The sequence below is a fragment of the Phaenicophaeus curvirostris genome, chromosome 27 (genome assembly GCF_032191515.1).
Source record: "Phaenicophaeus curvirostris isolate KB17595 chromosome 27, BPBGC_Pcur_1.0, whole genome shotgun sequence".
NCBI classification, from domain to species: Eukaryota; Metazoa; Chordata; class Aves; order Cuculiformes; family Cuculidae; genus Phaenicophaeus; species Phaenicophaeus curvirostris.
This window is the reverse complement of record NC_091418.1, coordinates 3,098,904-3,122,873: the sequence shown is the minus strand read 5'-3', so window position 1 is coordinate 3,122,873 and position 23,970 is coordinate 3,098,904. Positions and strand designations below refer to the sequence as shown.

Sequence of the window (23,970 nt, the reverse complement as noted above, 5' to 3'; positions counted from 1 at the left end):
TTTGTAGGCAAGGGGTCTGGAGCACAAGTCTTCTGAGGAACAGCTGAAGGACCGGGGGCTGTTTAGCCTGGAGAAGAGGAGGTTGAGGGGAGACCTCATGGCTGCCTACAACAGCCTGAAAGGAGGTTGTAGTGAGGTGGGTGCTGGTCTCTTCTTCTCAGTAACGAGTGATAGGATGAGAGGAAATGGCCTCATGTCGCACCAGGGGAGGTTTAGATTGGATAGTAGGAAAAATGTCTTTACTGAAAGAGTGGTGAAGCATTGGACCTGGCTGCCCAGGGCAGAGGTGGAGTCCTGATCCCTGGAGGGTTTCAAAGAACATGCAGATGTAGCACTTTGGGACACGGCTTAGTAAGCATGGTGGGGTTGGACTGCATGATCTTAGAGGTCTTTTCCAATCTTAATGACTCAGGATGCTGGGTGCTTTCTCAAGGGCAACACAAGCTCTGAGGCCAAGACTGTTGTAGGACGTAGGCTTGGCCATCCCGAAACGCTTGAGTCCGTGGCCTCAGCCGTGATTTCTTAATCACTGAAAAGAAATCAGTGGTCTTTCGCTGGAGGGTTTCAAAGAACGTGAAGACGTGGCACCTTGGGACATGGTTTAGCAGGCACGGTGGGGTCGGGCTGATGGTTGGACTGAGCTGAGAGGACTTTTCCACCCTTTCTGATTCTATAATTCTCCGTTTTTCTCAGCGCACTCCCCACCAGTCCTGGACCAAGTGGCTGTGCCGTGCCAGCTTGGCTGTGCTCACCTTTCCCTCGCGGCCGTCCCCATCGCAGCCGGAGCCACGCTCGGCGCAGGGACCTGGCCGGCACGCACCTGCCAGCGAGGTGGGATGCTGGAAATGTTTTGCTGGTTCTCATCTTCCCTGGGAAAGGAGCTAAACATCCCAGGACCTCCAGCCGCACTGGGATGTCTCCGCGTTTTCCCAATCCAGCCGGCAGAGATATTTTTCCTCCGGGTTCCTTGCAGGCGCTGGCTGGCAGCCGGCCGAGGATTTACCCGGCTGTTCAAAGGCTTTTCTTGTTCGGCGTCCGGGCTCCTGGAGAGCCCCAAAGAAGGGCTCCTTTCACTGCCCTGCCTTTTCCTAGACAGAAATTGTCATTTTTCAAACACAGCTTCCCTTCTCTTGGCCCGGAGCCTTTCACCTCCCTGGGCCTTAACGTCAAGTTGCCTTTGTGATGCTCGGGGCAGCATTTTGTGCTCCCGTTTCTTTTCAGCGGCTCTAAATGGCAGCCAGGGTGGGCACCAAGTGCTTCTAAAAGAGCCCCTTGAGCTTGCACCTTCATCCGAGCAGGGCTGTCAGCCCCAGGCAGTCATCAAAGAACCCTGAGGGATGCAGCAAACTTTGTTATCGGGTTTCTTGATGTGATGGGAGAAGCAAAACATTCAAAAGACTCAGGTTGAGGGAGGGGATTCTCCCCCTCTGCTCTTCTCTCGTGAGACCCCACCTGGAGTCCTCTGTCCAGTTCTGGGACCTCCAGCATAAGAAGGGTATGGAACTGTTGGAGAAGGTCCAGAGGAGGCCACGGAGTTGATCTGAGGGCTAGAGAACCTCCTGTATGAGGCCAGGCTGAGAGAGTTGGGGTTGTTCAGCCTGGAGAAGAGAAGGACGCCTTAAAGCAGCTTTCATGTGTGGAAAGGGGCTCCAGGAAAGCTGGGGAGGGACTTTTTACAAGGCCATGGAGTGATAGGACAAGGGGGAATGGCTTTAAATTGGAAAGGGGAAGATTTAGATTAGACATTAGGAAGAAATTCTTCACGATGAGGGTGGGGAGGCCCTGGCCCAGGTTGCCCAGAGCAGGGGCGGCTGCCCCATCCCTGGAGGGGTTCAAGGCCAGGTTGGATGGGGCTTGGAGCCCCTGATCCAGCGGGAGGTGTCCCTGCCCGTGGCAGGGGTGGAACTGGATGACCTTTAAGGTCCCTTCCAACCCAAACCATTCTGTGTTTGGGTTTTAATTTGTTTTCTGGTCTCTGATGCTGCCTGGGCTTTTAAGGGTTTCTACAAGGGAGTTTTGCAGCACGGGCACGTGGTGGCACCACGGCTCAGTGTCCCAGAGGGCTCCAGAGCTGCTCAGCTCTGATGTTGGAGCTACCTCTGCCAGGCAGCCATCTCCGAGGGGCTGAAGGGCTCTCAGTCCCTTTTCTACGACAGGGAAACAGCAGCGAGGAGCCATCGCAACCCTGGTGTGAGCTGTCTGGAGGGGAAGCTGGAGCAGGCATTGCAAAGGGCGTTTTCCTGAAGCAGCTCTTGTGAAACAAGACAGACTGGCACGGATGCCGTCACTGGGCCAGGGCACGACATCACAGCTCAGGAAACCGTTGCAACACAACCCCAAAATAGAAACCATCCCCAGAAACCTAATTCCCTTCTCCGTGCTCGAATTCCCCTTCTTGCACCAGCTGCAGCCGCGCATCCTCAGCTCCCGGCTCCGTCGTGATGCACGAGGGGCAAAGCCTGGATCCCAGCAGCGTCCAGACTGAGCTCTGTGCAGCTCCAGGCGCGCGCCGGCAGCCGGGCTCGGTGCCTCTCAACTTTGCCCGCGCTGCTCCTTGCACTCGAAATTTTCCAGCCTTGGCTCAAGCCCAACGTTGAAGTTTGTTTTGCAACCGAGCAAAATCAGCTCAGTGTTGTCAAGCTCAGCAGCCATGTGAGCGAAGGATGGGGGCTCCCAAGCTCTTCCTGCTCTGCCCTGGGCACGGAGCTGCTGGCATTGTCGTGCAGGGACTGTGTCCACGGTGAGGTCCCCTTGGCCAAAGGGCTCCTCTCCGCGGTCTTACAGGTCCCGTTGCAAAGGGACTGAGTAGATTGGCACCGTGGCTCGTTGTCCTGTTCCCACCCTGCCCATGAAGGGGAACCTCACGGTGTCACCTACTGCTGGAGTCTCTCAACCCCATCGTGGTGGCCAGTCCCTATCCCACCCAAACCATTCCATGAAATCACAGAATCATAGAACCACCAGGTTGGAAAAGACCCACCGGATCATCGAGTCCAACCATTCCCATCAATCACTAACCCATGTCCCTCAGCACCTCATCCACCCGTCCCTTAAACCCCTCCAAGGAAGGGGACTCAACCCCCTCCCTGGGCAGCCTCGGACAGGGACCAATCACCTTTTCCATGAAAAACTTTTTCCTGATGTCCAGCCTGACCCTCCCCTGGTGGAGCTTGAGGCCATTCCCTCTCGTCCTGTCCCCTGTCCCTTGGGAGAAGAGCCCAGCTCCCTCCTCTCCACAACCTCCTCTCAGGGAGTTGGAGAGAGCAATGAGGTCTCCCCTCAGCCTCCTCTTCTCCAGCCTAAACACCCCCAGCTCTCTCAGACGCTCCTCGCAATCCTTGTTCTCCAGCCCCCTTAGCTGGGAGGCTTGGGATAGCGTTGGCACAAGAGGAGCCCCTGCAGTTGCTCAGCTGCACCGGAGCTTGCACAGAAAACCTGGGAATGTGGGAAAGCAAACAGGGCTCCCCTGCTTGGGCTGCGACTCCCCAGTGCGATAGGCGACCCCACCTCCCACGGGAATGACTCACTCGCCACCTTCGGAAGCGGAGATGGAGGTGAAGGATCACAGAGGCTGGGAGCTCTGGGGATGGTGCAGAGAGCCCGCATGACTCAGCCTGGCAGGAACGGCAGGAATTTGTACCTGCCCAGGGAAATTGCACACAGGTAGAACAGGTCCAGGCGTTCTCCGCTGCCATAACTCCTCTGGGAAGGGGAGAGAGAGAGACCCTGGAGGGACTGGATGCTCTTGGCGGTCCTCCGAGATCTTGCAGCATCTCACACCTGCCTTTCTCAAGTGAGACGTATGTCAGGAGGGGAAGGCTTCCCTTTAGTGGTTGATACGAATGGTTGGACTCGATGATCCTGTGGGTCTTTTCCAACCTAGTGATTCTGTGATTTGCACCTGAGCCCAAGAAACAGGCGCTGCACAGCTGCTGCCACGCTGCCTTTGGAGTTTCAGCTTCGCTCTTGACCATAAAACACGTAAATGCTCTGAATTTGGCCCGTAACGGAGAAGAGACTGCAATAAACCTCTGACAGGCAGGGAGGACAAGAGCTGAGAGCAGACATTGGTGGGGCTTTTGGCTTTGCTTTCCCAGTCTGCTGGGCCGGAGAGGGTTTGCTGATCCCTCAGTGCCCCTGCCCCTTGGCTCAGAGAGAAAGGAAGGGCATGAGGAGGCTTCCCAAGCATGATTCTCTTGGTTTGGATGTCTTGGATGTCCTGCCTGGTGAATCCCACCTGCACTGCAAGGGTATCCAAAGCTTCCCAGTCCCCTCCTGGTGTGTCCCACAGTCATAGAGCAACGAAGCTGGTGAGGGGGCTGGAGAACAAGGATTGCGAGGAGCGTCTGAGAGAGCTGGGGGTGTTTAGCCTGGAGAAGAGGAGGCTGAGGGGAGACCTCATTGCTCTCTGCAACTCCCTGAGAGGAGGTTGTGGAGAGGAGGGAGCTGGGCTCTTCTCCCAAGGGACAGGGGACAGGACGAGAGGGAATGGCCTCAAGCTCCACCAGGGGAGGGTCAGGCTGGACATTAGGAAAAATATTTCACAGAAAGGGTCATTGGGCAGTGGCAGAGGCTGCCCAGGGAGGGGGTTGAGTCCCCTTCCCTGGAGGGGTTTAAGGGACGGGTGGACGAGGTGCTGAGGGACATGGGTTAGTGATTGATGGGAATGGTTGGACTCGATGATCCAGTGGGTCTTTTCCAACCTGGTGATTCTGTGATTCTCTGAACTCCAGGCAGCTGCTGGCGGATGCCCGGGAGGTCGCTGCGTGGGGACAGCGGGCTGCGGGCGCTGACTCAGCGCTCGCGGCGGCGTTGGGCGGGCGCGGGGCGGCCAGCCTGCCGTGCAGGCACAATGCAAATGATAGATAAACAAGCAGAACAAGGACAAATACATCAAGTTCGGGCATGTGCCATGCATTGTGACCTGCCGCTGCGCCTTTCGTGACAGCTGGATTAATGGCCCGGAGACTGAGCGCCTCTGTTCAGCCGCCGGCTGCTTTTCCGATGGACTTGGGTGCTTTTTCCCAGCCAGACACGGAGGTCCCTTTGCCCCACTCCAGTGGCTTGCAGAGAAAAAAAGGGCACAGGGAGACTTCTCAAGCTTGTATACTTCAGCTGGATCTTGGATATCTTGCCTGGTGGGTCCCACCTGCGTTGTGAGGGTGTCCCAAGCTTCCCAGTCCCTTCCCAGCGTGTCATTCATAGAATGATTTGGGTGGGAAGGGAACCTTAAAGCCCATCAAATTCCAATCCCCTGCCATCGATAGGGATATCTTCCACTAGATTTGGGGGTGCTGCCCCCCCAAAAGCCACCTTAACACCCTCCTGCGCTTCCCAGCCCCGCGCATCCCACCCTGCTCCTGCTGGATCCTGCTGGAAAACCCTCAGAGGAGGACAAACAAAGCCTGGCTTTGGGATTTTTGAGGGCACGGCCAGACGTGCAGCAGCTCGAGTGCTCGCTGGGTCACTGGCCGCCGCAGCTGAATGCCCCTTGTGTCAGGTAACCCTCGGTGGTGTAAATGAACGTGGCTTCTCCTGACCGCAGCGGCTTACGGAGAGAGCCGGTAAACCCGCAGCAGCCAAAACACCTGGCAGAGAGACCTGACAGCCACCTCCTCCACCAGCTCTCAACCCCTTTTCCCCTCTCTTGTGCTCCTAAAGAGAATTCCTGCTCACTCCGAGCCACGCCGGACCACACTTATCCACTCTCTGCACATCTGGATGAAGATAAATACATATATATATACACATATACACACAAATATATATATAAATCATGATCTCATTCTAACTGGTCCATTATTGAAATTTCCCCGAGAGGTGCCAGCCTGGAACAAGCCGCGTTGCTGCGGCCAACAAAGCCCTTTTTAGTGGCCAGGTTTGAGCCCCTAGGTCAAAAATCCTTTATTTATAGAGGCTTTCTGCAAAGAAAGGTCATAAACAGCAATGGAGGGAGCTAAAGAAAATGCCTGGGGAGGAACAAAACCCCAAGAAGTTATTTAGGAAAAGAAAAAAACAAAACAAAACAAAAAAAAAAAACCAAAACCTTGAATAAAATGCACATTCACAGGGGAAAATCCCAGCTATGAAAGAGCCTTTTAAGCTGGCAGAAAAACAGAACCGGTGGCTGCAAGATAAAGCCAGGAAAAAAAAAAAAACTCCAGTAAGGCCTCATTTTTAGCCAGAGGAGATGGCAGCGGAGCTTTCACCCCCGGGATGAATCGGACCCCTCCCCAGCTCTGGATTTGGGACGCAGGAGCTGCGGGGATGCGAGCATCCTTGGGGCTGGGACGCGTGAGCTGCGGGGCAGCAGCAATCAGCGCGTAACCCTGGGCATAATATTTAATTTCTCCCGAGCCCATACATTAAGCAAATAAACAGGGGAGGACCGAGCTCTCCCCACCGCAGCCTGATTGATTTCTGCATTCAAGGGAGAAGCCAAAAACATCCTGGCGGCTACAATTTGGGTTTGTGTGAGCACCAGGGGCAGGGGCGGGGAGGCTGAAACACGATGTTTTCCCTTTGCCTGATTTTCAGGGTCACAATCCAAACCAAACAGGCAGATGGAGGCTTTTATGCTGGACACCAGCACACAGCACTGCTTGTTACACGCTGCCCTGGGGCAGGATATCGAGAGGGATTTTGGAGATGGAGGGGGTATCCTTTTTATCGCTGTTCGAATACGTTAAGTGGAGATCAAATGGATCGAGAGGGATTTTGGAGATGGAGGGGGTATCCTTTTTATCGCTGTTCGAATACGTTAAGTGGAGATCAAATGGATCTCTGTCGCGGGATGGATGAGGGACACCCTGGATGAGGGTGCCCAAAGTGGTGGCTGCCCCATCCCTGGAGGGGTTCAAGGCCAGGTTGGATGGGGCTTGGAGCCCCTGATCCACCAGGAGGTGTCTCCATGGCAGGGGGATGGAACTGGATGGGCTTTAAGGTCCTTTCCAACCCAAACCCTTCCATAATTCTAGATGACAGAGCGTTCTCGCCATGCAATGGCTGCAGATGGTGGCATGCAACCGCAATATTCCCCATCCATCACGAGGGTGTTTTGCAGCAGGGGGGTCACCTAAAACAGCCACTGATTAACGCTCTGCTGGGCTTTGGTTTTCCAGCCTCTGACAGCAGAGAGGTCCAAGCGTTGCCCTCCAGCCTTGATAACTGCCCGCAGGCAGGGAGGTCACAGAGTCATGGAATGGTTTGGGTTGGAAGGGACCTCCAAGGCCATCCAGTTCCACCTCCCACTGGATCAGGGCCTCCAAGCCCCATCCAACCTGGCCTTGAACCCCTCCAGGGATGGGGCAGCCACCCCTGCTCTGGGCAACCTGGGCCAGGGCCTCCCCACCCTCACAGCAAAACATCTCTGCCTAAGATCTCATCTCAATCTCCCATCTTGCAGCTGAAAACCATTCCCCCTCATCCTATCCCTGCCCTCCCTGATCAAGAGCCCCTCCCCAGCTTTCCTGCAGCCCCTTTCATCACGGAGGCTGCTCCAAGTTCACCCCAGAGCCTTCTCCAGGCTGAACAACCCCAACTCTCTCAACCTGTCCTTGTTCGGGAGGTGCTCCAGCCCTCGGATCAGATGGGGTGATGCAAAGGGAAGCTCCACAAAGAAATACGTTAACCTCCTTCTCCCCACTTTGTGAAAGGCAAGGGGGTTCATACACCTTTTTTTTTCAGGGTTTTATCCTAAATTTTGGGCTCAGTTTGCTGCCAGACAGCTCTGCAAAGGGTCGAGCAAGGAAGGATCTGCCCCTCATGTGGAAATAGGGGAATAACGCCTTTAATCTCCAACTCCAGAATAAGCCACTGACAAAGAGCAATTGGAAAAGGAAAAAGAAGAAAAAAAATAAAAAGAAACCTGCCAAGGCTCCCAGCATTGTGCGCCTTGCCAGCATCAGGGTAAAACAAGTAAATAATTGTTTTTGTGGTTTCATAACAGCAGGAAAAGCATGAAACCCCTTGCAGCTGGTGCTAGGAGGGCAGCTGGAGCGGTGAGGGGCGATGCTCTTGGCCAGCGATTCTGAAACAGCACCAGGGCGGTGAGCAGTTGGTAGGTGTCGTGGATGCTGGTGGGGATAGCGGTGGGTATCGAGGATGCTGGGAGGCTTGCTGGTGGTGTTGGGGATGCTGGGCGGTGTCAGGACTGCTGGTGGGTGTCAGGGATGCCCGTAAGTATCAGGGATCAGAGAATCATAGAATCAACAGGTTGGAAGAGACCCACCGGATCATCGAGTCCAACCATTCCCATCAATCACTAACCCATGTCCCTCAGCACCTCGTCCACCCGTCCCTTAAACCCCTCCAGGGAAGGGGACTCAACCCCCTCCCTGGGCAGCCTCTGACACTGCCTGATGACCCTTTCCATGAAATATTTTTTCCTAATGTCCAGCCTGACCCTTCCCTGGTGGATCTTGAGGCCATTCCCTCTCGTCCTGTCCCCTGTCCCTTGGGAGAAGAGCCCAGCACCAGGCACCAACCTCAGCCAGCTCTCTGCGATCTTCTTACTGGTTTTCCTTTGCTCAAACCCAACATAGTTCCTGGTGGGATTGCTCCTGCTCTTCCGAGGTGACCAGTTCCAAATAAAAAAAGAAAAAATATAAATCAATAATCTGATTTTTTTTTTCCTTTTAACCAGAAATCTCTTCCCCTCATGTCACACAAAGCCAAAGCCAGAGGGTTTACCCCATTATAGCATCGCTCTTTGGCAGCACATCCTCAGAGACACCTTTCAATATGACTCACCCGTGACTTCCCAGGCGGCTTTCGAGGGACTCACCAGCACCCCTGAATTCCTTTGGGCTGAGTGCTCTGCCTCGCTCCTGCCTGCCCTGCCTGCAGCACGCTCCTCCCTGCCGGCTCCATCACCCCGACCTCCACGAGCCCGGCCACCATTCCAGTTTTTGCGGCCGCAGCAGCAGCAATCGCTTCCACCGAGTGATTCACGACCAGGGTGGGAGGACTATTGCAAAGGAGGAAGCCTCTATTTACAAATAAATATCCCGGTTATCAGCCCAGGGGAGGTGGGGGAAGGCAAGAACCAAGGGAACAACACAACCTGGCCCGTGCTGGGGTCATCTCCCAGCTTGTTTTTTCCTTTGGTTGGCTGGAAAGCGAATCATTGGTTGCTGGCAGAGGGTTTGGTCACCCTTCGTGGGGACAGTAGGGAGCCCTGCTCGTCACCACCACCAGCCCAGGACTCAGCAACCAGCAGGTTTTATTCTTTTCCAAGGGCTGGATCTGCCTGGTGGTGCAGGGTGCCAAGGTTGGGGTGTCGGGGCTGAGCCCCAAAGGGTGAGGAGCATCAAAGAGATGAGAAGCAAAGGCTGGGCAGCCTCCGTCGCTGCCCATCACTGGGTACTTGCTCGTGGCTGAGGCTCCAGTGGGATTTTTGGAAGCGGGTGACGGCTGCTGAGCTGCTTCATACAGTCCTGGTACCTCAGGGACATCCAGAGCTCAAGACGCTGCTCAGGGGAAAACCACCAATGGTTTAAAGGATGTCCAGATTGTGTTTTCAGCTGGAAGAGGGGAGGTTGAGATGAGATCTTAAGAAGAAATGTTTTTCTGTGAGGGCAGGGAGACCCTGGAATAGGTTGCCCAGAGCAGGGGTGGCTGCCCCATCCCTGGAGGGGTTCAAGGCCAGGTTGGATGGGGCTTGGAGCCCCTGATCCAGTGGGAGGTGTCCCTGCCCAGGGCAAGGAGGATTGGAACTGGATATGTTTAAGGTCCCTTCCAACCCAAGCCATTCCATGATTCTATGAAACTCCTGGGGTTTGGGATTCAAAGTCGCTGCTGGGGCTTTGGGGACTGGGAGTGTGGGGAACAACCGGCTCCCAGCTTCTTCAAAGAGCTGCTTTCAAGTGCTAAGGAGAGATGGTATCACCTGGGAACGCTGAGAAGGCTCAAACCACAGAGCTGGGAGCAGCTCCCGCGGGGACGCTGGCTTAGCACCCGCACAGATGTGGGGCTCCTTGCACCAGGGGGATCCAACCAGATCCAATTCCTGCCCCCAGACAATGCTCGCCCCTCACCTGCAAGGCCAAGCCCTATCTCAGGAGGCTTCTAAGCAAGGCCAAACACCACTCAAGGGCCATGGGAGATGCACTGGGCTTTAGCTATGAGCATTTTTGGGGTCCCTACGGTGCTACCCCCCATCCCCATGCAGCGTTCCTTCTCCAGAAGGGAACCTGGGCTCAGCCCTAAGGATTGAGGGATGACGAAGGCTGGGATCAGCGAGGGGCGAGGGAGAGGCGTAGGCGCTCGGCCGCTGGAGGAACGCGCCTGTGGTCAGTGAAGCAACCGTGGAGCCCGACCCGGTGATGCACAGAGGGGTGGGAAGCAGTTGGGGGGCAGGGGGGTGCTGCTGCTGCCAGCCCCCAACCTCCAGGTGCCAAAGGGGGGATGTTGGGGCTCAGTGGAAGCCGGGACCCCCATGAGTGAGCCCTAATTTCAGCCCCAGGGTCGGGGAGCCAAGATCCCCTGAGACACCCATGGGGGTCCCTGAGACTCCCATGGGACAATAAGGGGGGGTTTCCTACAGGCACCTGGGGGGGGGTGTTCCCCACTGACACCAGTGGAACAGGAGGGGGGAGTTATTCCCCATTGACCCCCTGAGGGGTCCCCACAGATGCCCCAGGGGGGAGGTGTCCCCCACTGACACCAGTGGGCCAGGACACAGGGGCAGGTCCCCATAAAGCCCTGTGGGGTAGGAGCAGGGGGATCCCCATAGACACCAGGCGGGGGGGGGGGGGCAGGAGGTTGCCCACAGACCCCAGTGGGGCAGGATGGGGCGGGAGGGTCCCCCATAGACCTGTAGAGGTGTTCCCCATTGACCCCTGGGGTCCGCAATAGAGGGGGTCCTCATTGACACCAATGGGGGGGGGGTGTCCCCTCAGACCCCAATAGGGCAGGACAGAGGGTCCCCATTGGCACCAATGAGGCAGGAGGGGTGGGTTTCCCCTCAGACCCCAATGGGCCAGGAGGACGGAGAGGTGTCCCCACAGACCCCAATATGGCAGGACAGGGGGTCCCCATTGACACCAATGAGGCAGGACATGGGGTCCCCATTAACACCAATGGGGCAGGAGGAGGGGGTTGGTGACCCCACAGACCCCAGTGGGGCAGGAGTGGGGGTTGGTGACCCCACAGACTCCAGTGGGACAGAAGGGGGGGTCCCCATTAACACTAATGGGGCAGGAGGGGGGGTGGTGTCCCCACAGACCCCAGTGGGGCAGGAGAGGGGGGTCCCCATTAACACTAATGGGGCAGGAGGGGGGGTTGGTGACCCCACAGACCGCAGTGGGGCAGGAGGAGGGGTCCCCATTAACACTAATGGGGCAGGAGGTGGGGGTGGTGTCCCCACAGACCCCAGTGGGGCAGGAGAGGGGGTCCCCATTAACACTAATGGGGCAGGAGGGGGGGGTGGTGTCCCCACAGACCCCAGTGGGGCAGGAGAGGGGGTCCCCATTAACACTAATGGGGCAGGAGTGGGGGGGGTGTCCCCACAGACCCCAGTGGGGCAGGAGGGGGGTCCCCATTAACACTAATGGGGCAGGAGGGGGGGTGGTGTCCCCACAGACCCCAGTGGGGCAGGAGAGGGGGTCCCCATTAACACTAATGGGGCAGGAGTGGGGGGGGTGTCCCCACAGACCCCAGTGGGGCAGGAGGGGGGGTCCCCATTAACACTAATGGGGCAGGAGGGGGGGTGGTGTCCCCACAGACCCCAGTGGGACAGAAGGGGGGGTCCCCATTAACACTAATGGGGCAGGAGGGGGGGTTGGTGACCCCACAGACCGCAGTGGGACAGAAGGGGGGGTCCCCATTAACACTAATGGGGCAGGAGGGGGGGTTGGTGACCCCACAGACCCCAGTGGGGCAGGAGGGGGGGGTCCCACAGACACCAACGGCGCATGGAGGGGGGGGGGTGTCCCCTCAGACCTCAACGGGGCAGGCCTGGGGTTCCTCACTGACCCCAATGGGGCGGGGGGGGTGACCCCCCTCACCCCCCCGGGGTCCCCCGGCCCCGGCCCCGCCCTCCCCCCCGTTTCCGCCCCCCCCGGGGCCGCCCCGGCCCCGCCTCCCCCCGCCCCGTCCCGCCTCCTCCCGCCTCCCCCGGCCCTGCCGGCTCCCCCGGCCCCACCGACAGCATGCCGGGCGAGGCGGCGGCCGCGCTGGCCGTGGGTAGGTGCTGGCAACCGGGGGACCCCAGCCTCGCCGACCCCTTCCCCCCCATCCCTGGTGACCCCCAGCCTCGCCGACCTCTTCCCTTGGGTACCCCCCCGTCCCCGGGGACCCTCCTCCCCCGGTGGCTTCTTCCCCCGAGAGACCCCTCCCCTGCTTAACCCCTTCCCTCCGCACCCCCCTACCCCAGCACCCCCGTCCCCTGGTTACCCCACTTCTCCCGTATCCCCATCCCTGGGTACCCCCATCCCTAGGTACCTGTATCCCCTCGGTACCCCACTTCCCTGGTATCCCCATCCCTGGGTACCCCCATCCCTAGGTACCTGTATCCCCTCGGTACCCCACTTTACCGGTACCCCCACCCCCTAGTGACCCCCATGCCCCGGTGACCCCCTCCTGCAGGTACCCTCTTCCCCAGCCACCCCGTTCCCCCAGGTGCTCCCCATTCCTGGGTCCCCCCCTACCCGCAGTATCCCCCTTTCCCATTATCCCCATCCCCTGGGTACCCCCTACCCTGGTACCTCCCTGCCCCGGTACCTCCTTTCCCCCCGGTGCCAACCTTCCCGGGTTCTTCACTCCCCCAATACCCCCATCTCTGGGTACCCTCCTCCACCGGTGACCCCAAACCCCCTGGTACCCCCCTCCTCCTCTGGGTACCCTAGCACCCCTATTCCCTGGTGCCCCCCTCCCCTGGATGCCTGTTTCCCAGGACTCTGCTATTTCCCACCACCCCCATCCACTGGGTACCCCCTACCCTGCTTCACCCATCCCCTGGGTACCCCACTTCCCCAGCACCCCCATCCCCTGATGACTCTTTCCCCTGATTACCCCTCTGCCCCAGCACCCCCATTTCCCAGCACCCCCATCCCCTGATGACTCTTTTCCCTGATTACCCCTCTCCCCCAGCACCCCCATTTCCCAGCACCCCCATCTCCTAAGTCCCCCTCTCCTCCAGTGCCCCCCCTACCCTGCGTACCCCTCTACCCTCCTCTCCAGCTCCCTCCAGCTCCCTCCCTCCTCCGTGTACCCCCTATTTCCCCATCCCGCACCCCAACCAGCATCTCTGAAGGGGGCTGCTCCCCCACCGCCCCACGGATGGGTTGGGGTGGGCAGCAATGTTGGGTTCTGCTCCCCCAGATTCCCTCAGCGTCCTGAAATAGGTTGATTTTTCAGGGTTTGGGGGGGGCTGGCGTGCGCGGGGAGGGCTGTAGGGTTGGGAAGCGGTCACTTGTTGCTCCGTAAATCCTCCAAACCCCTTTGGCTTCGGTCCCTGCTGAAGTTATTTGCTTAAACCGCTCCTTGCCTGTGGGAACGCGCCTTCGCCACGACTTGTGAGTACAGCCTCGGCGGGAGAACGAGCCCTCCAGTCTCGTTCATTTACTTTAGGGTAGCGTTAATTAGCCAGAGCGTGGTGCTGGGTTGGCAATTAAAAGGAGGGGACGTTAATCGCGTGCTCCTTTTGCTACGGAAAGGGGGTGGCAAGCGGGGACAGGAGAGAAACGCGCGGGTACGTGGGGCTGGATGCAGGTGATGCTGTGCGGGACAGGATGGATCTCAATTTGGTGACTGTGGAAGTGGGAAAACGCACATTTAGGATGTGGGTGCTCCTTGCCTGGACGTGCGCGATGCTGAGGGGCCAGGGAACGTCACCCCAGCGCTGGGGGTGATGCGGGAGCAGCGCTGGCTGGAGCTTGCTTGCAGTTTTGCTCCTTTCCCGAAGGAGGAGAGTTGTGCGTTCCTTGCCTGTGGCACCTGAGCACCAAAGCTCTGCGGTCGGGACGAGGCAGCCCCAGCCTGGTAGGCAAGGGGCTCTTTGTAGCTCTCCGAGTCAGGAAACACGCGGGTCTTGGTCCCCTTCCAGTTTTTTCTCTCCAGCTCTCCCTCTGGCTCTGGCACGGCCATGCCGAGATGCCCCCTCGCTCCGCATCCCTCGGGTGGACTCGATGGTCCAGTGGGTCTTTTCCAACCTAGTGATTCTGTGGGAGGCTGCCTTGAGGGGTCGGTTACTCAGGTAGATCTTCACCAAGATCTTCATCTCCTCCACCAAGCACCCCCCGGTCAAGAAGCCCCCTCAGGGATTGGTCACTCCAGCAGCCGTCACCCCTCCCCAGCTCATCCAGCAGCTCGCCCCAGCTCGGTTTGGCAATGCCCACATCCCCTCTGCTCCCTGCTGCTGGGGCTTTGAACCTCTCCATCCCTGCTGGTTGCCCACCTCGTGGGCTGAGCCGCGGGTTTCCCACCTGGGGAGGCTCCCCCCTCTCCCCAGCTCCCCCTCCAGGGGTGACGGCTGCTCCCAGCATCCAGTCTGGGTTGGGTCCAAACCTCCGCGGTGCCCCAGATGCTGTGTGGGGAGAGGAGCTCTTGATAAACCACATCAAAGCAGCAGATTGAGGCAGAAGGGGAACGTCCTCCAGCACGATGCCTGTGCACCTGATGGCTGCCCAGTGCCGAGCTGGGGAGCCGAGGGGAAAATTCCGAGCCAAGCGGATTAAGAAGGAGAACTTGGGGCAGGGAACAAACTCTCTGGTGAGAACTGCGAGCTCCTCGTGAGAAGAGCATTACGAGTTGCTGGGGGTGAGAGGAGCTGAGCCCTTTGCTGGTGGAGCAGTGGAGGCTGGTGATTAATGTCGTGTTGGGGATGGAGTCGTTACAGGCGCGCTTGTCAGCAAGTTGAGGGGTTTGAGGGTCCTTCAGCAAGTTGGGGGGGGTCTTCTGCTGTGAGGGTGAGTTCAGGGGGGCTTTGCTGGCTGGGGGTGATGGCAAGGAGGCCTTCCTAAAGCCAAGGAGCCAGGGGATGGAGGCAGCAGCCTGGCTGGCATGGCCAAGCGCCTACTTGGACATAAAACTGGAGTTGTTGATGCAGGATTTGATCTTTCAGGTTTGGGGAGAGAAAAAGCCAAGAATGGGGCTGGGGTGGAGTTGCCAAAAGCGAGCGCAGGCGGTGGCTCGGGGCCGCTGCCAGGTGTGGCCTTGCTCTCAAGGGTCTTGGTTTGGCCAGACAAAGATGCTCCGTGTCTCCGTAAGGTGTTTGGCTCAGCCAGGGCTGCCTGGTGTCCCCACACCAGCTCTCTGGGAGCTCACCAGAGCCCTTGGCTGGCACCAGAGATGGAAAGTGGTTGGTGAGGGGAGGTGGAGCAGTGACTGAGGATGAGGAAATTCCACGGAGGGAGTTGGGCTGCTTCCTCAGCCAGGCTCTTCCAGCTGAAGTGGCTTTAACTCAAGTCGGTGTGGAGAAACAGGGAAAAGGCACCACCGGGGTCCTGGCAGGACAAGCCGGAACGCCAGAGGGGACGATACAACCGCTCTGTGACACAGGAATGAGCCATTTCTCAAATAACACGTGATTTCCTTACCGTGTGGAGGTGTGGGTATCGGCACAGGCAGGAAAGCCAAGCATCTTCCAACAATGAGCCACCAGCAGCAGCAGGAGAGAAACCAAGGAGGAGATAGGACACCTCAAATTAAATTTCCATGAGAAGAAAATCCCTAGGGGCTGGCCAGGTCTGTGGCAGCACCGGGAAAGGTGTGACAAGGAGAAGCTGAAATGAGGGAGGCTGCTGGCTAACTAGAGCCGCCGGTCGCCGCGTGGTTTGCTGGATGCAAACCCCAGGAGCTGATGTTTGGCTTGGTCTCTCGCCTATCGCCTTTCTGCATGATTTGATTAAACCCATGCAAGAAATTGGGTCAAACTCAGCGAAGGGGCTGCCGGCCTCATCTCGCTTCACACCCCGGGGACAAGCTGCCCTGGTAAAGCCTCTTAGTTGGCGAGCGGGGTCCCCAGACTGCTCTGCCTCCCTCCCCAAAGGGAGCTTGTTGTGAGCTTGCATGGACCTCTAGCATCCCTGTGCTCAGGGCTGCATGGTTTTTTCTGCCTGCACTGGACCAGCTGTGCCTGGGCTCACGCCACAAAGGTGCAGCCTGCAGAGCTGCAGGGATCAGAGCAGCCCTTGCAGCTCAGGCAGAGAGAAGGCAGAGCTGGTGAGGCCATTGCAGCACCTGAGCTTGCATCAAGGCTGGATCCAGTTCCGCCGTGTGGACACGGACCAGACGAGCTGGAGGGGAGGACGCAGGGTGGGCTGACAGGGGATGCTGTGCAAGCAGGTGGCTGTCGGATGAGAAAGCACGCGTCTGTCGTACATAGAATCATCATCCCAGACTGGTTTGGGTGGGAAAATAACTCACAGCCCATCCAGTTCCACCTCCTGCCACAGGCAGGGACACCTCCCACTGGATCAGGGGCTCCAGGCCCCATCCAACCTGGCCTTGAACCCCTCCAGGGATGGGGCAGCCACCCCTGCTCTGGGCAACCTGGGCCAGGGCCTCCCCACCCTCACAGAAAAACATTTCTGCGTAAGATCTCACCTTAATCTCCCCTCTTGCCTCTGAAAACCGTTGTTCCTCATAACAACACGGTTGTTGCCACCAGGCTGGAGGGCTCAGAAGAGCCCAGGCCAGGCGGACGCAGCAGGCACTGGCAGCGGGGAGAAACATGCAGATAACAGCTTGGTTTCAGGCTTGAAAACACCCTAGCAAACACTGTTGCAATTTCTCCTTTTAAGGAACGGTTGGACTCGATGATCCGGTGGGTCTCTTCCAACCTGGTTATTCTATGATTCTATGAACCTCATAAATCTTTGAGTTGATTTCACCGGGAGGTACCAGCCAACCCTCCCGGCTTGCGGGGCACATGATCCAGCTGACCCCCGCCCCTCTCCCTCTCTCTGTCCTCTCCCCAGGTGTCCTGCTCGCCGCGTGCCACGCGCTGGAGAACACGACGGCAGCCCAGAGCGGTGAGTTTGGCAACGGGGCAAAGCCAGCACCAGCCTGGGGTTGTTTGTGGGGCAGCAACGTTGCTGATGTGCCCAGGAGAAGAAGCAAAGCGCGGGTGCAGGGGAACCATCCTCCTCCCTGCGTGTGCTGGATGAGCCCGAGGGATGCTCCTGCATCCCACCCTCCTCCCTAGGGGCTAACGGGTCCTCAGGTGGGATCCTGACCCGCAGGTGCTTAACTCCGAAGGAAAAACTGGGAAATGGGGATCTGCGGCAGGTATTTCCCATGCACCTTGTTTAGAGAGGCAAATCCTGATGCGCAGGGAAGTTTGGTTTCCTTAACCGTGCTGCAGCTCCCCCGGGGAAGCTGCCGGTGCCTGATGCCAGCTCACAGCAGCACCGAGCCGGTCGTGCTCGATAAATCGCCTCATTCATAAATGTGGCACAATGGGCTGCGAGAGCCAAGGGCCCTTTGCTTCCCCCAGCACGGCAGCTTCGCCATCGCTCAGGGTGTGCAAGCTGGAGGAAAGGAAGGGAAAAAAGCTCCTTTGGGGGCTGGATGCTTCACCAGCATCAGTTGGGAAGCGTTAACGGAAACGGTGCTGCCGCAGCACTGGGAGACTTCAGAGCAAAACCCCGTGGTGGGGCAGGTACCAGCCCTGCTGAGGATGCCCCCAGCCCCTCTCCGGATGGATCCGTGCCCAGCTGGAGGGAAAGGGCTGCTCCAGGCGGTGGGGACACGTCAGGGACAGGGTCCGTGCAGGAGGCAGGAGCGCGGGGCTGCGGCTGCAATGTGGCCAGCAGCTGCGAGGGCTCCGAGGCTTTAATGCAAGCCAGGACGCCCTGCGAGCCGACGCTGGGTGTGGGAACGTGCTGCCAGTGCGGACAAAGGGACACGCTGCCCTGCAAAGGGCGTAGAATCACGGAGTGGTTTGGGTTGCAAGGGACCTTAAAGCTCATCCAGTCCCACCCCTGCCATGGGCTGGGACACCTCCCACAGGATCAGGGGCTCCCAGCCCCATCCAACCTGGCCTTGAACCCCTCCAGGGATGGGGCAGCCACCCCTGCTCTGGGCAATCTGGGCCAGGGCCTCCCCACCCTCACAGGAGAACATTTCTGCTTAAGATCTCACCTTAATCTCCCCTCTTGCAGCTGAAAACTGTTGTTCCTTATAACAGCACGGCTGTTGCCACCAGGCTGGAGGGCTCAGAGCCTGGGCCAGGGGGACACAGCAGGCACTGGCAGCAGGGATGTTTGCAGCTCTGTTTGGGACTCAGCTTTGAGGGTTAAAACCCCCAAAAGGGTTATTTTCGTGGGAATATGGAGGGACAGATTTCACCTCTGGCTGCTCTCTCCATGCTGATTTCCAGCAGCGATGGAGATGGTGATGGCATTTCTCACCACAAAGACCAAATCCCAGCTCCTGGCGCCCCAAGGATGCTGCCACCAGCTCCAGCATCTCCAACCCTCCCAGCCTCAAGCTCCACCAGGGGAGGTTTAAGCTGAACATTAGGAAAAAATTTTTCACGGAAAGGGTCATTGGTCCCTGGCAGAGGCTGCCCAGGGAGGGGGTTGAGTCCCCTTCCCTGGAGGGGTTTAAGGGCCGGGTGGACGAGGTGCTGAGGGACATGGGTTAGTGATTGATGGGAATGGTTGGACTCGATGAACCGGTGGGTCTCTTCCAACCTGGCTATTCTATGATTCTATGATCCCCAACCTCCCACCAGCAGAAGCAGGGTCATTGGGTATCCACTCTAGCACATCTCTACTGAGTTGGCCCCGCTCCATCTTCCCTCACTTTGCATCCCTGAAGACCCGGAAGCATTTGGCAGACATGGGTTTAATTACCCTGGCCTGCCATAAATTCACGGCAACAGGAACTTGAGGTGGCTTTGAAACGACAGCAATCGGATGTGCTTTATACCCGGGCTAATCCAAAAGCAGGATATTTGTTTTCCGTCTCGGCTGCGGAGGATAATTCAAACCATCGCGGGGTGTAATGGAAAACAGCATCCCAGCAAAGCCACCGGAGTGGGGCCGCAGCCGGCTCCACTGTTACTTAACTCTCTCCTCCTCCATTGTAAGCTTTAAGCTCTTTAGGAAATTCCTCCAGTGCGAGCGAGGCTTATTTTCGGCACTGGTTTAAGGAAGACTTTGGGTGGTCCTGGTTCCATGTGGCTGCTGGACCCTAAAATAGAATCATAGAATCATAGAATAACCAGGTTGGAAGAGACCCACCGGATCATCGAGTCCAACCATTCTTATCAAACACTAAACCATGTTCCTCAGCACCTCGTCCACCCGTCCCTTAAACCCCTCCAGGAAGGTGACTCAACCCCCTCCCTGGGCAGCCTCTGCCAGGGACCAATGACCCTTTCCCTGAAATATTTTTTCCTAACGTTCAGCCTGACCCTCCCCTGGTGGAGCTTGAGGCCATTCCCTCTCGTCCTGTCCCCTGTCCCTTGGGAGAAGAGCCCAGCTCCCTCCTCTCCACAACCTCCTCTCAGGGAGTTGGAGAGAGCAATGAGGTCTCCCCTCAGCCTCCTCTTCTCCAGGCTAAACAACCGCATCCAGCCCTAGAACTCAGCTGCTGACTTGCTGTTGGCAGCACCTGGGTGGCTGCTGGCCCCAAAAATGCCCCCCAGATGCCATTTTTCTCTTTTGTTTTTGCTTCCAGCTCCAGGCCTGCCGGTGGCGGCAGCGGTGAGATCCCACTTCAATGACTGTCCCGACTCTCACAGCCAGTTCTGCTTCCACGGCACCTGCCGGTTCCTGGTCCAGGAGGACAAACCAGCATGTGTGTAAGTGCTGGGAAAACAACTCCTGTGGTTCAAATCACAGTGTGTCCCCTTGGCCTTCCCATGGGAATCCCAAAAAAGTAGAGTTGAGCCCATTTGGGCAGATGCCATGGTCTGGGGATGAAGCTCTTCCCTCTCCCAGCTCTTGGAGGTGAAGCTCTTCCCTCTCCTCACTCGTGGGGATGGAGCTCTTCCCCCTCCCTGTTCCTTGGGAAAATGCCCTTGCCCCTTCCCAGTCCTGGAGACGATGCCCTTGCCCCTCCCCACTCTTTGGGACAATGTTCTTTGTCCTTTCTGCTCCTTGGGATGACGTTCTTCTTCCTCCTCACTCCTTGGAACGATGTTCTTCCTTCTCTCTCCTTGGGATGACGTTCTTCTTCCTCCTTACTCCTTGGGATGACGTTGTTCTTCCTCCTCTCTCCTTGGGATGACGTTCTTTTTCCTTCTCTCTCCTTGGGATGACGTTCTTTTTCCTTCTCTCTCCTTGGGATGACGTTCTTCTTCCTTCTCTCTCCTTGGGATGACGTTCTTCTTCCTCCTCTCTCCTTGGGATGACGTTCTTCTTCCTCCTCTCTCCTTGGGATGACGTTCTTCTTCATCCTTACTCCTTGGGATGACGATGTTCTTCCTCCTCTCTCCTTGGGATGACGTTCTTCTTCCTTCTCTCTCCTTGGGACGACGTTCTTCTTCCTCCTCTCTCCTTGGGGTGATGTTCTTCTTCCTCCTCTCTCCTTGGGGTGACGTTCTTCTTCCTCCTCACTCCTTGGGGTGACATTCTTCTTCCTTCTCTTTCCTTGGGATGATGTTCTTCTTCCTCCTCACTCCTTGGGATGATGTTCTTGCCCCTCCCAGATGCTTTTCCCCCTCCCTGCTCTTTGGGTGATTCTCCCCCAGCCCCCGGGACTGATTCTGATGCCCTTCCCGTTGTTTGCTTGCGGCGCAGGTGCCACTCGGGGTACGTGGGGACGCGGTGCGAGCATGCTGACCTCCTGGCCGTGGTGGCCGCCAACCAGAAGAAGCAGACGATCACTGCCTTGGTGGTGGTGTCGGTGGTGGCCTCGGTGCTGCTCATCGGCGCGTGCATGCTCATACAGTAAGTACCGCAGGCCAGGGAGGGGCTCAGCACCCCCCACCCAGCCCATCTGGGGCAGGATGCGGCCCCAGGAGCTCCCACCCATCCCTTCCCTGCTCCCTTCCAGCTGCTGCCGCCTGCGGAAGCGATGCCGGTGGTGCCGAACACCCGGCGGCGGCCAAGAAAAAACAGGAGGGCTCCTGAAAAGCGGCACCTCCTGCTGCCACGCCGAGACGGGTAAGGGAATCGGGGGAGGACCGCGGCGCGATGCCGGCTGCCGGCGTTCTCGGGGTGTAACCGCATCCCATCCCCTTCCCCACAGGGGTCTGACAGAAGAGCCGGGGGTCCTGACGCCGCCCCCCAACCCAGGACGCCCGCACCGGGGACCAGCGCAGCCTCTCTCCTCTGGTTTTGGTCTTTTTGATTTGTTTGGTTTCCTCTTTTTCGCCTTTATTCCAACTTTCCACCGTGGAAAAAGAGCAGGAGACGCGCTCGGCAGCACCGTCAGCGTGCCAGCAAAGCATCGCCCCGCCGCAGAGCCAGACCCCGACCCAGCAAAGCGCAACTGGGTTGAGGGGGTTTTCCTTCAGTTTTGTGGTTATTTTTCTTTTTTTTTCTCTCTTTTTTTGGAAGCCAGAACCTCCCCCCCTCCCCTTGCAGGATGGGGCTTTATTTTTCTATCGAGACAAAAGCACCGGTGAGCTCTTTGCCGCAGCATCCGCACGGACCGCGTTCACTCCGGGGACAGATAGGAGCTTTTTTATTAATAATAAAATGAACCTTAATCCTAGGAAACCTCCTTAAACCGGTGCTCTGACCTCCCAGCACAGCGTTAATCCTTTCTGTAGTCTTGATCATAACCAACCCAAAGCTTTTTGTTTCGTTTTGTTTGGTTTGGTTTATTTTGTTCAAGTCCTGGGTCCTCTCATGTCTTCTGTATATGTTGCACTGAAAGTTAATATTTAATGTTTTAATTTATTTTGTGTGGTTAAATTAATTTTTAATTTCTATAATATGTTATTGTGATCAGCTGTTCTTTTTTTTTTTCCCCCCTAATACCTGGATTATAGTTATTTAAGTGATATAAAGGACACTTTTTTCAGAAAATGCGTCTCTCGAGGCTTTTTTTTTTTCTTTGGTGGGGATGTTTGCAAAGGACACGCTGGGTCTTGTGGTTGCTCACAGAACTGAGACCGCAGTGATGGGCTCAGCCCCATTTTCCTGTGTTTCCAGCCCAAACTGTGAAGCGAAGAGGGAAGGATAGAGGGCTGGGTGGCCGGGGAGGTGCAGGGGGTGCGTGCTGTGCGTGGGGTGCGTGTGCGCACACCCTTTCCTCTGCACACCCACCGCCAGCCCAGCTGGTGCGCAGGTGCCGGAGCAGATCCGGCTTCTCCAGCGCTGAGGGAGCAGCGCAGGCAGCACCGATGTTCCCCACGCACGGAGCCGTGGGCCTCACGGAATCACTGAAGGGTTTGGGTTGGAAGGGACCTCAAAACCCAGCCAGTTCCAACCCCCCTGCCACGGGCAGGGACACCTCCCACGGGATCCAAGCCCCATCCAACCTGGCCTTGAACCCCTCCAGGGATGGGGCAGCCACCCCTGCTCTGGGCAACCTGGGCCAGGGCCTCCCCACCCTCATCGTGAAGAATTTCCTTCTAATGTCATTCCAGGCCCTTGTAAAAAGTCCTCTCCCCAGCTTCCCTGCAGCCTCTTTCAGCCCTGGAAGCTGCTCTAAGGTCTCCCCACCACCTTCTCTTCTCCAGGCTGAACGACCCCGACTCTCTCAGCCTGTCCTTGTACAGGAGGTGCTCCAGCACTTGGATCATCTCTGTCGCCTCCTCTGGACTCGCTCCAACAGTTCCATACCCTTCTTACACTTAGGACTCCAGAACATTGATGGGAACGGTTGGACTCGATGATCCGGTGGGTCTCTTCCAACCTGGTTATTCTGTGATTCTGTGATTCTGTGAACTGGACACAGGGGCTCCAGGTAGGATCTCGCAAGAGCAGAACAGAGGAGTGGAATCCCCTCCTTCCCCAGTTGGCCGTGCGTCTTTGAACGCAGCCCAGGACACCGTTGGCCTTCAGGGTTGCGAGTGCGCATTTTCAGCTTATGTGAAGATTTTCATCAATCTCATCCTGCTCCATGAGCCCCATTCCATGGGCTCAGCACCCCCTCCCAGCCTGGCCTCAGTGGGCCTGCTTGGGAATGGGGTAAGACTTTATCCATGACCTGGATGAAGGCATTGAGTGCACCCTGAGCAAGTTTGGGGATGACACTGAGCTGGGTGGAAGCTGGATCTGCTGGAGGGTCGGGAGGCTCCAAAGGGATCTGAACAGGCTGGATCCATGGGCTGAGACCAACGGGATGAGGTTCAACGAGGCCAAATGCCGGGTCCTGCCCTTGGGGCACAACAACCCTGAGCAGCTCCAGACTAGGAGAAGTCTGGCTGGAAACTGCCTGGAGGAGAAGGACCTGGGGGTGTTGGTTGAACAGGAGCCAGCAGGGGCCCAGGTGGCCAAGAAGGCCAAGGGCATCTTGGCTTGGATCAGACACGGCGTGGCCAGCAGGGCCAGGGAGGTTCTTCTCCCTCTGGGCTCGGCCCTGGGGAGACCGCTCCTCGAATCCTGGGGTCAGTCCTGGCCCCTCACCACAAGAAGGATGTTGAGGCTCTGGAGCGAGTCCAGAGAAGAGCAACGAAGCTGGTGAGGGGGCTGGAGAACAAGGATTGCGAGGAGCGTCTGAGAGAGCTGGGGGTGTTTAGGCTGGAGAAGAGGAGGCTGAGGGGAGACCTCATTGCTCTCTCCAACTCCCTGAGAGGAGGTTGTGGAGAGGAGGGAGCTGGGCTCTTCTCCCAAGGGACAGGGGACAGGACGAGAGGGAATGGCCTCAAGCTCCACCAGGGGAGGGTCAGACTAGATATCAGGAAAAATATTTCACGGAAAGGGTCACTGGTCCCTGTCCGAGGCTGCCCAGGGAGGGGGTTGAGTCCCCTTCCCTGGAGGGGTTTAAGGGGCGGGTGGACGAGGTGCTGAGGGACATGGGTTAGTGATTGATGGGAATGGTTGGACTCGATGACCCCGTGGGTCTTTTCCATGTGATTCCATGATTCCATTAAACCAGCTGCAGCCAAACTCGCCCATT

At 57.6% G+C, this 23,970-nt stretch overlaps 1 protein-coding gene across 2 annotated transcripts; it reads left to right on the top strand.

The window, feature by feature from the left end:
- Positions 1–12,113: 12,113 nt before the first annotated feature.
- Positions 12,114–21,932, top strand: TGFA (transforming growth factor alpha). Of its 2 annotated transcripts, XM_069877633.1 has the most exons (6): positions 12,114–12,186; positions 16,923–16,976; positions 19,633–19,756; positions 20,697–20,846; positions 20,953–21,062; positions 21,148–21,234. In XM_069877633.1, the coding sequence occupies exons 1-6, from the start codon at positions 12,153–12,155 to the stop codon at positions 21,153–21,155; spliced, it is 480 nt and encodes a 159-aa protein (XP_069733734.1). In that variant the 5' UTR covers positions 12,114–12,152; the 3' UTR covers positions 21,156–21,234. The 2 variants fall into 2 exon arrangements, with proteins under 2 accessions (XP_069733734.1, XP_069733733.1); XM_069877632.1 differs by having other exon boundaries at positions 20,953–21,932.
- The last annotated feature ends 2,038 nt before the right edge of the window (positions 21,933–23,970 follow it).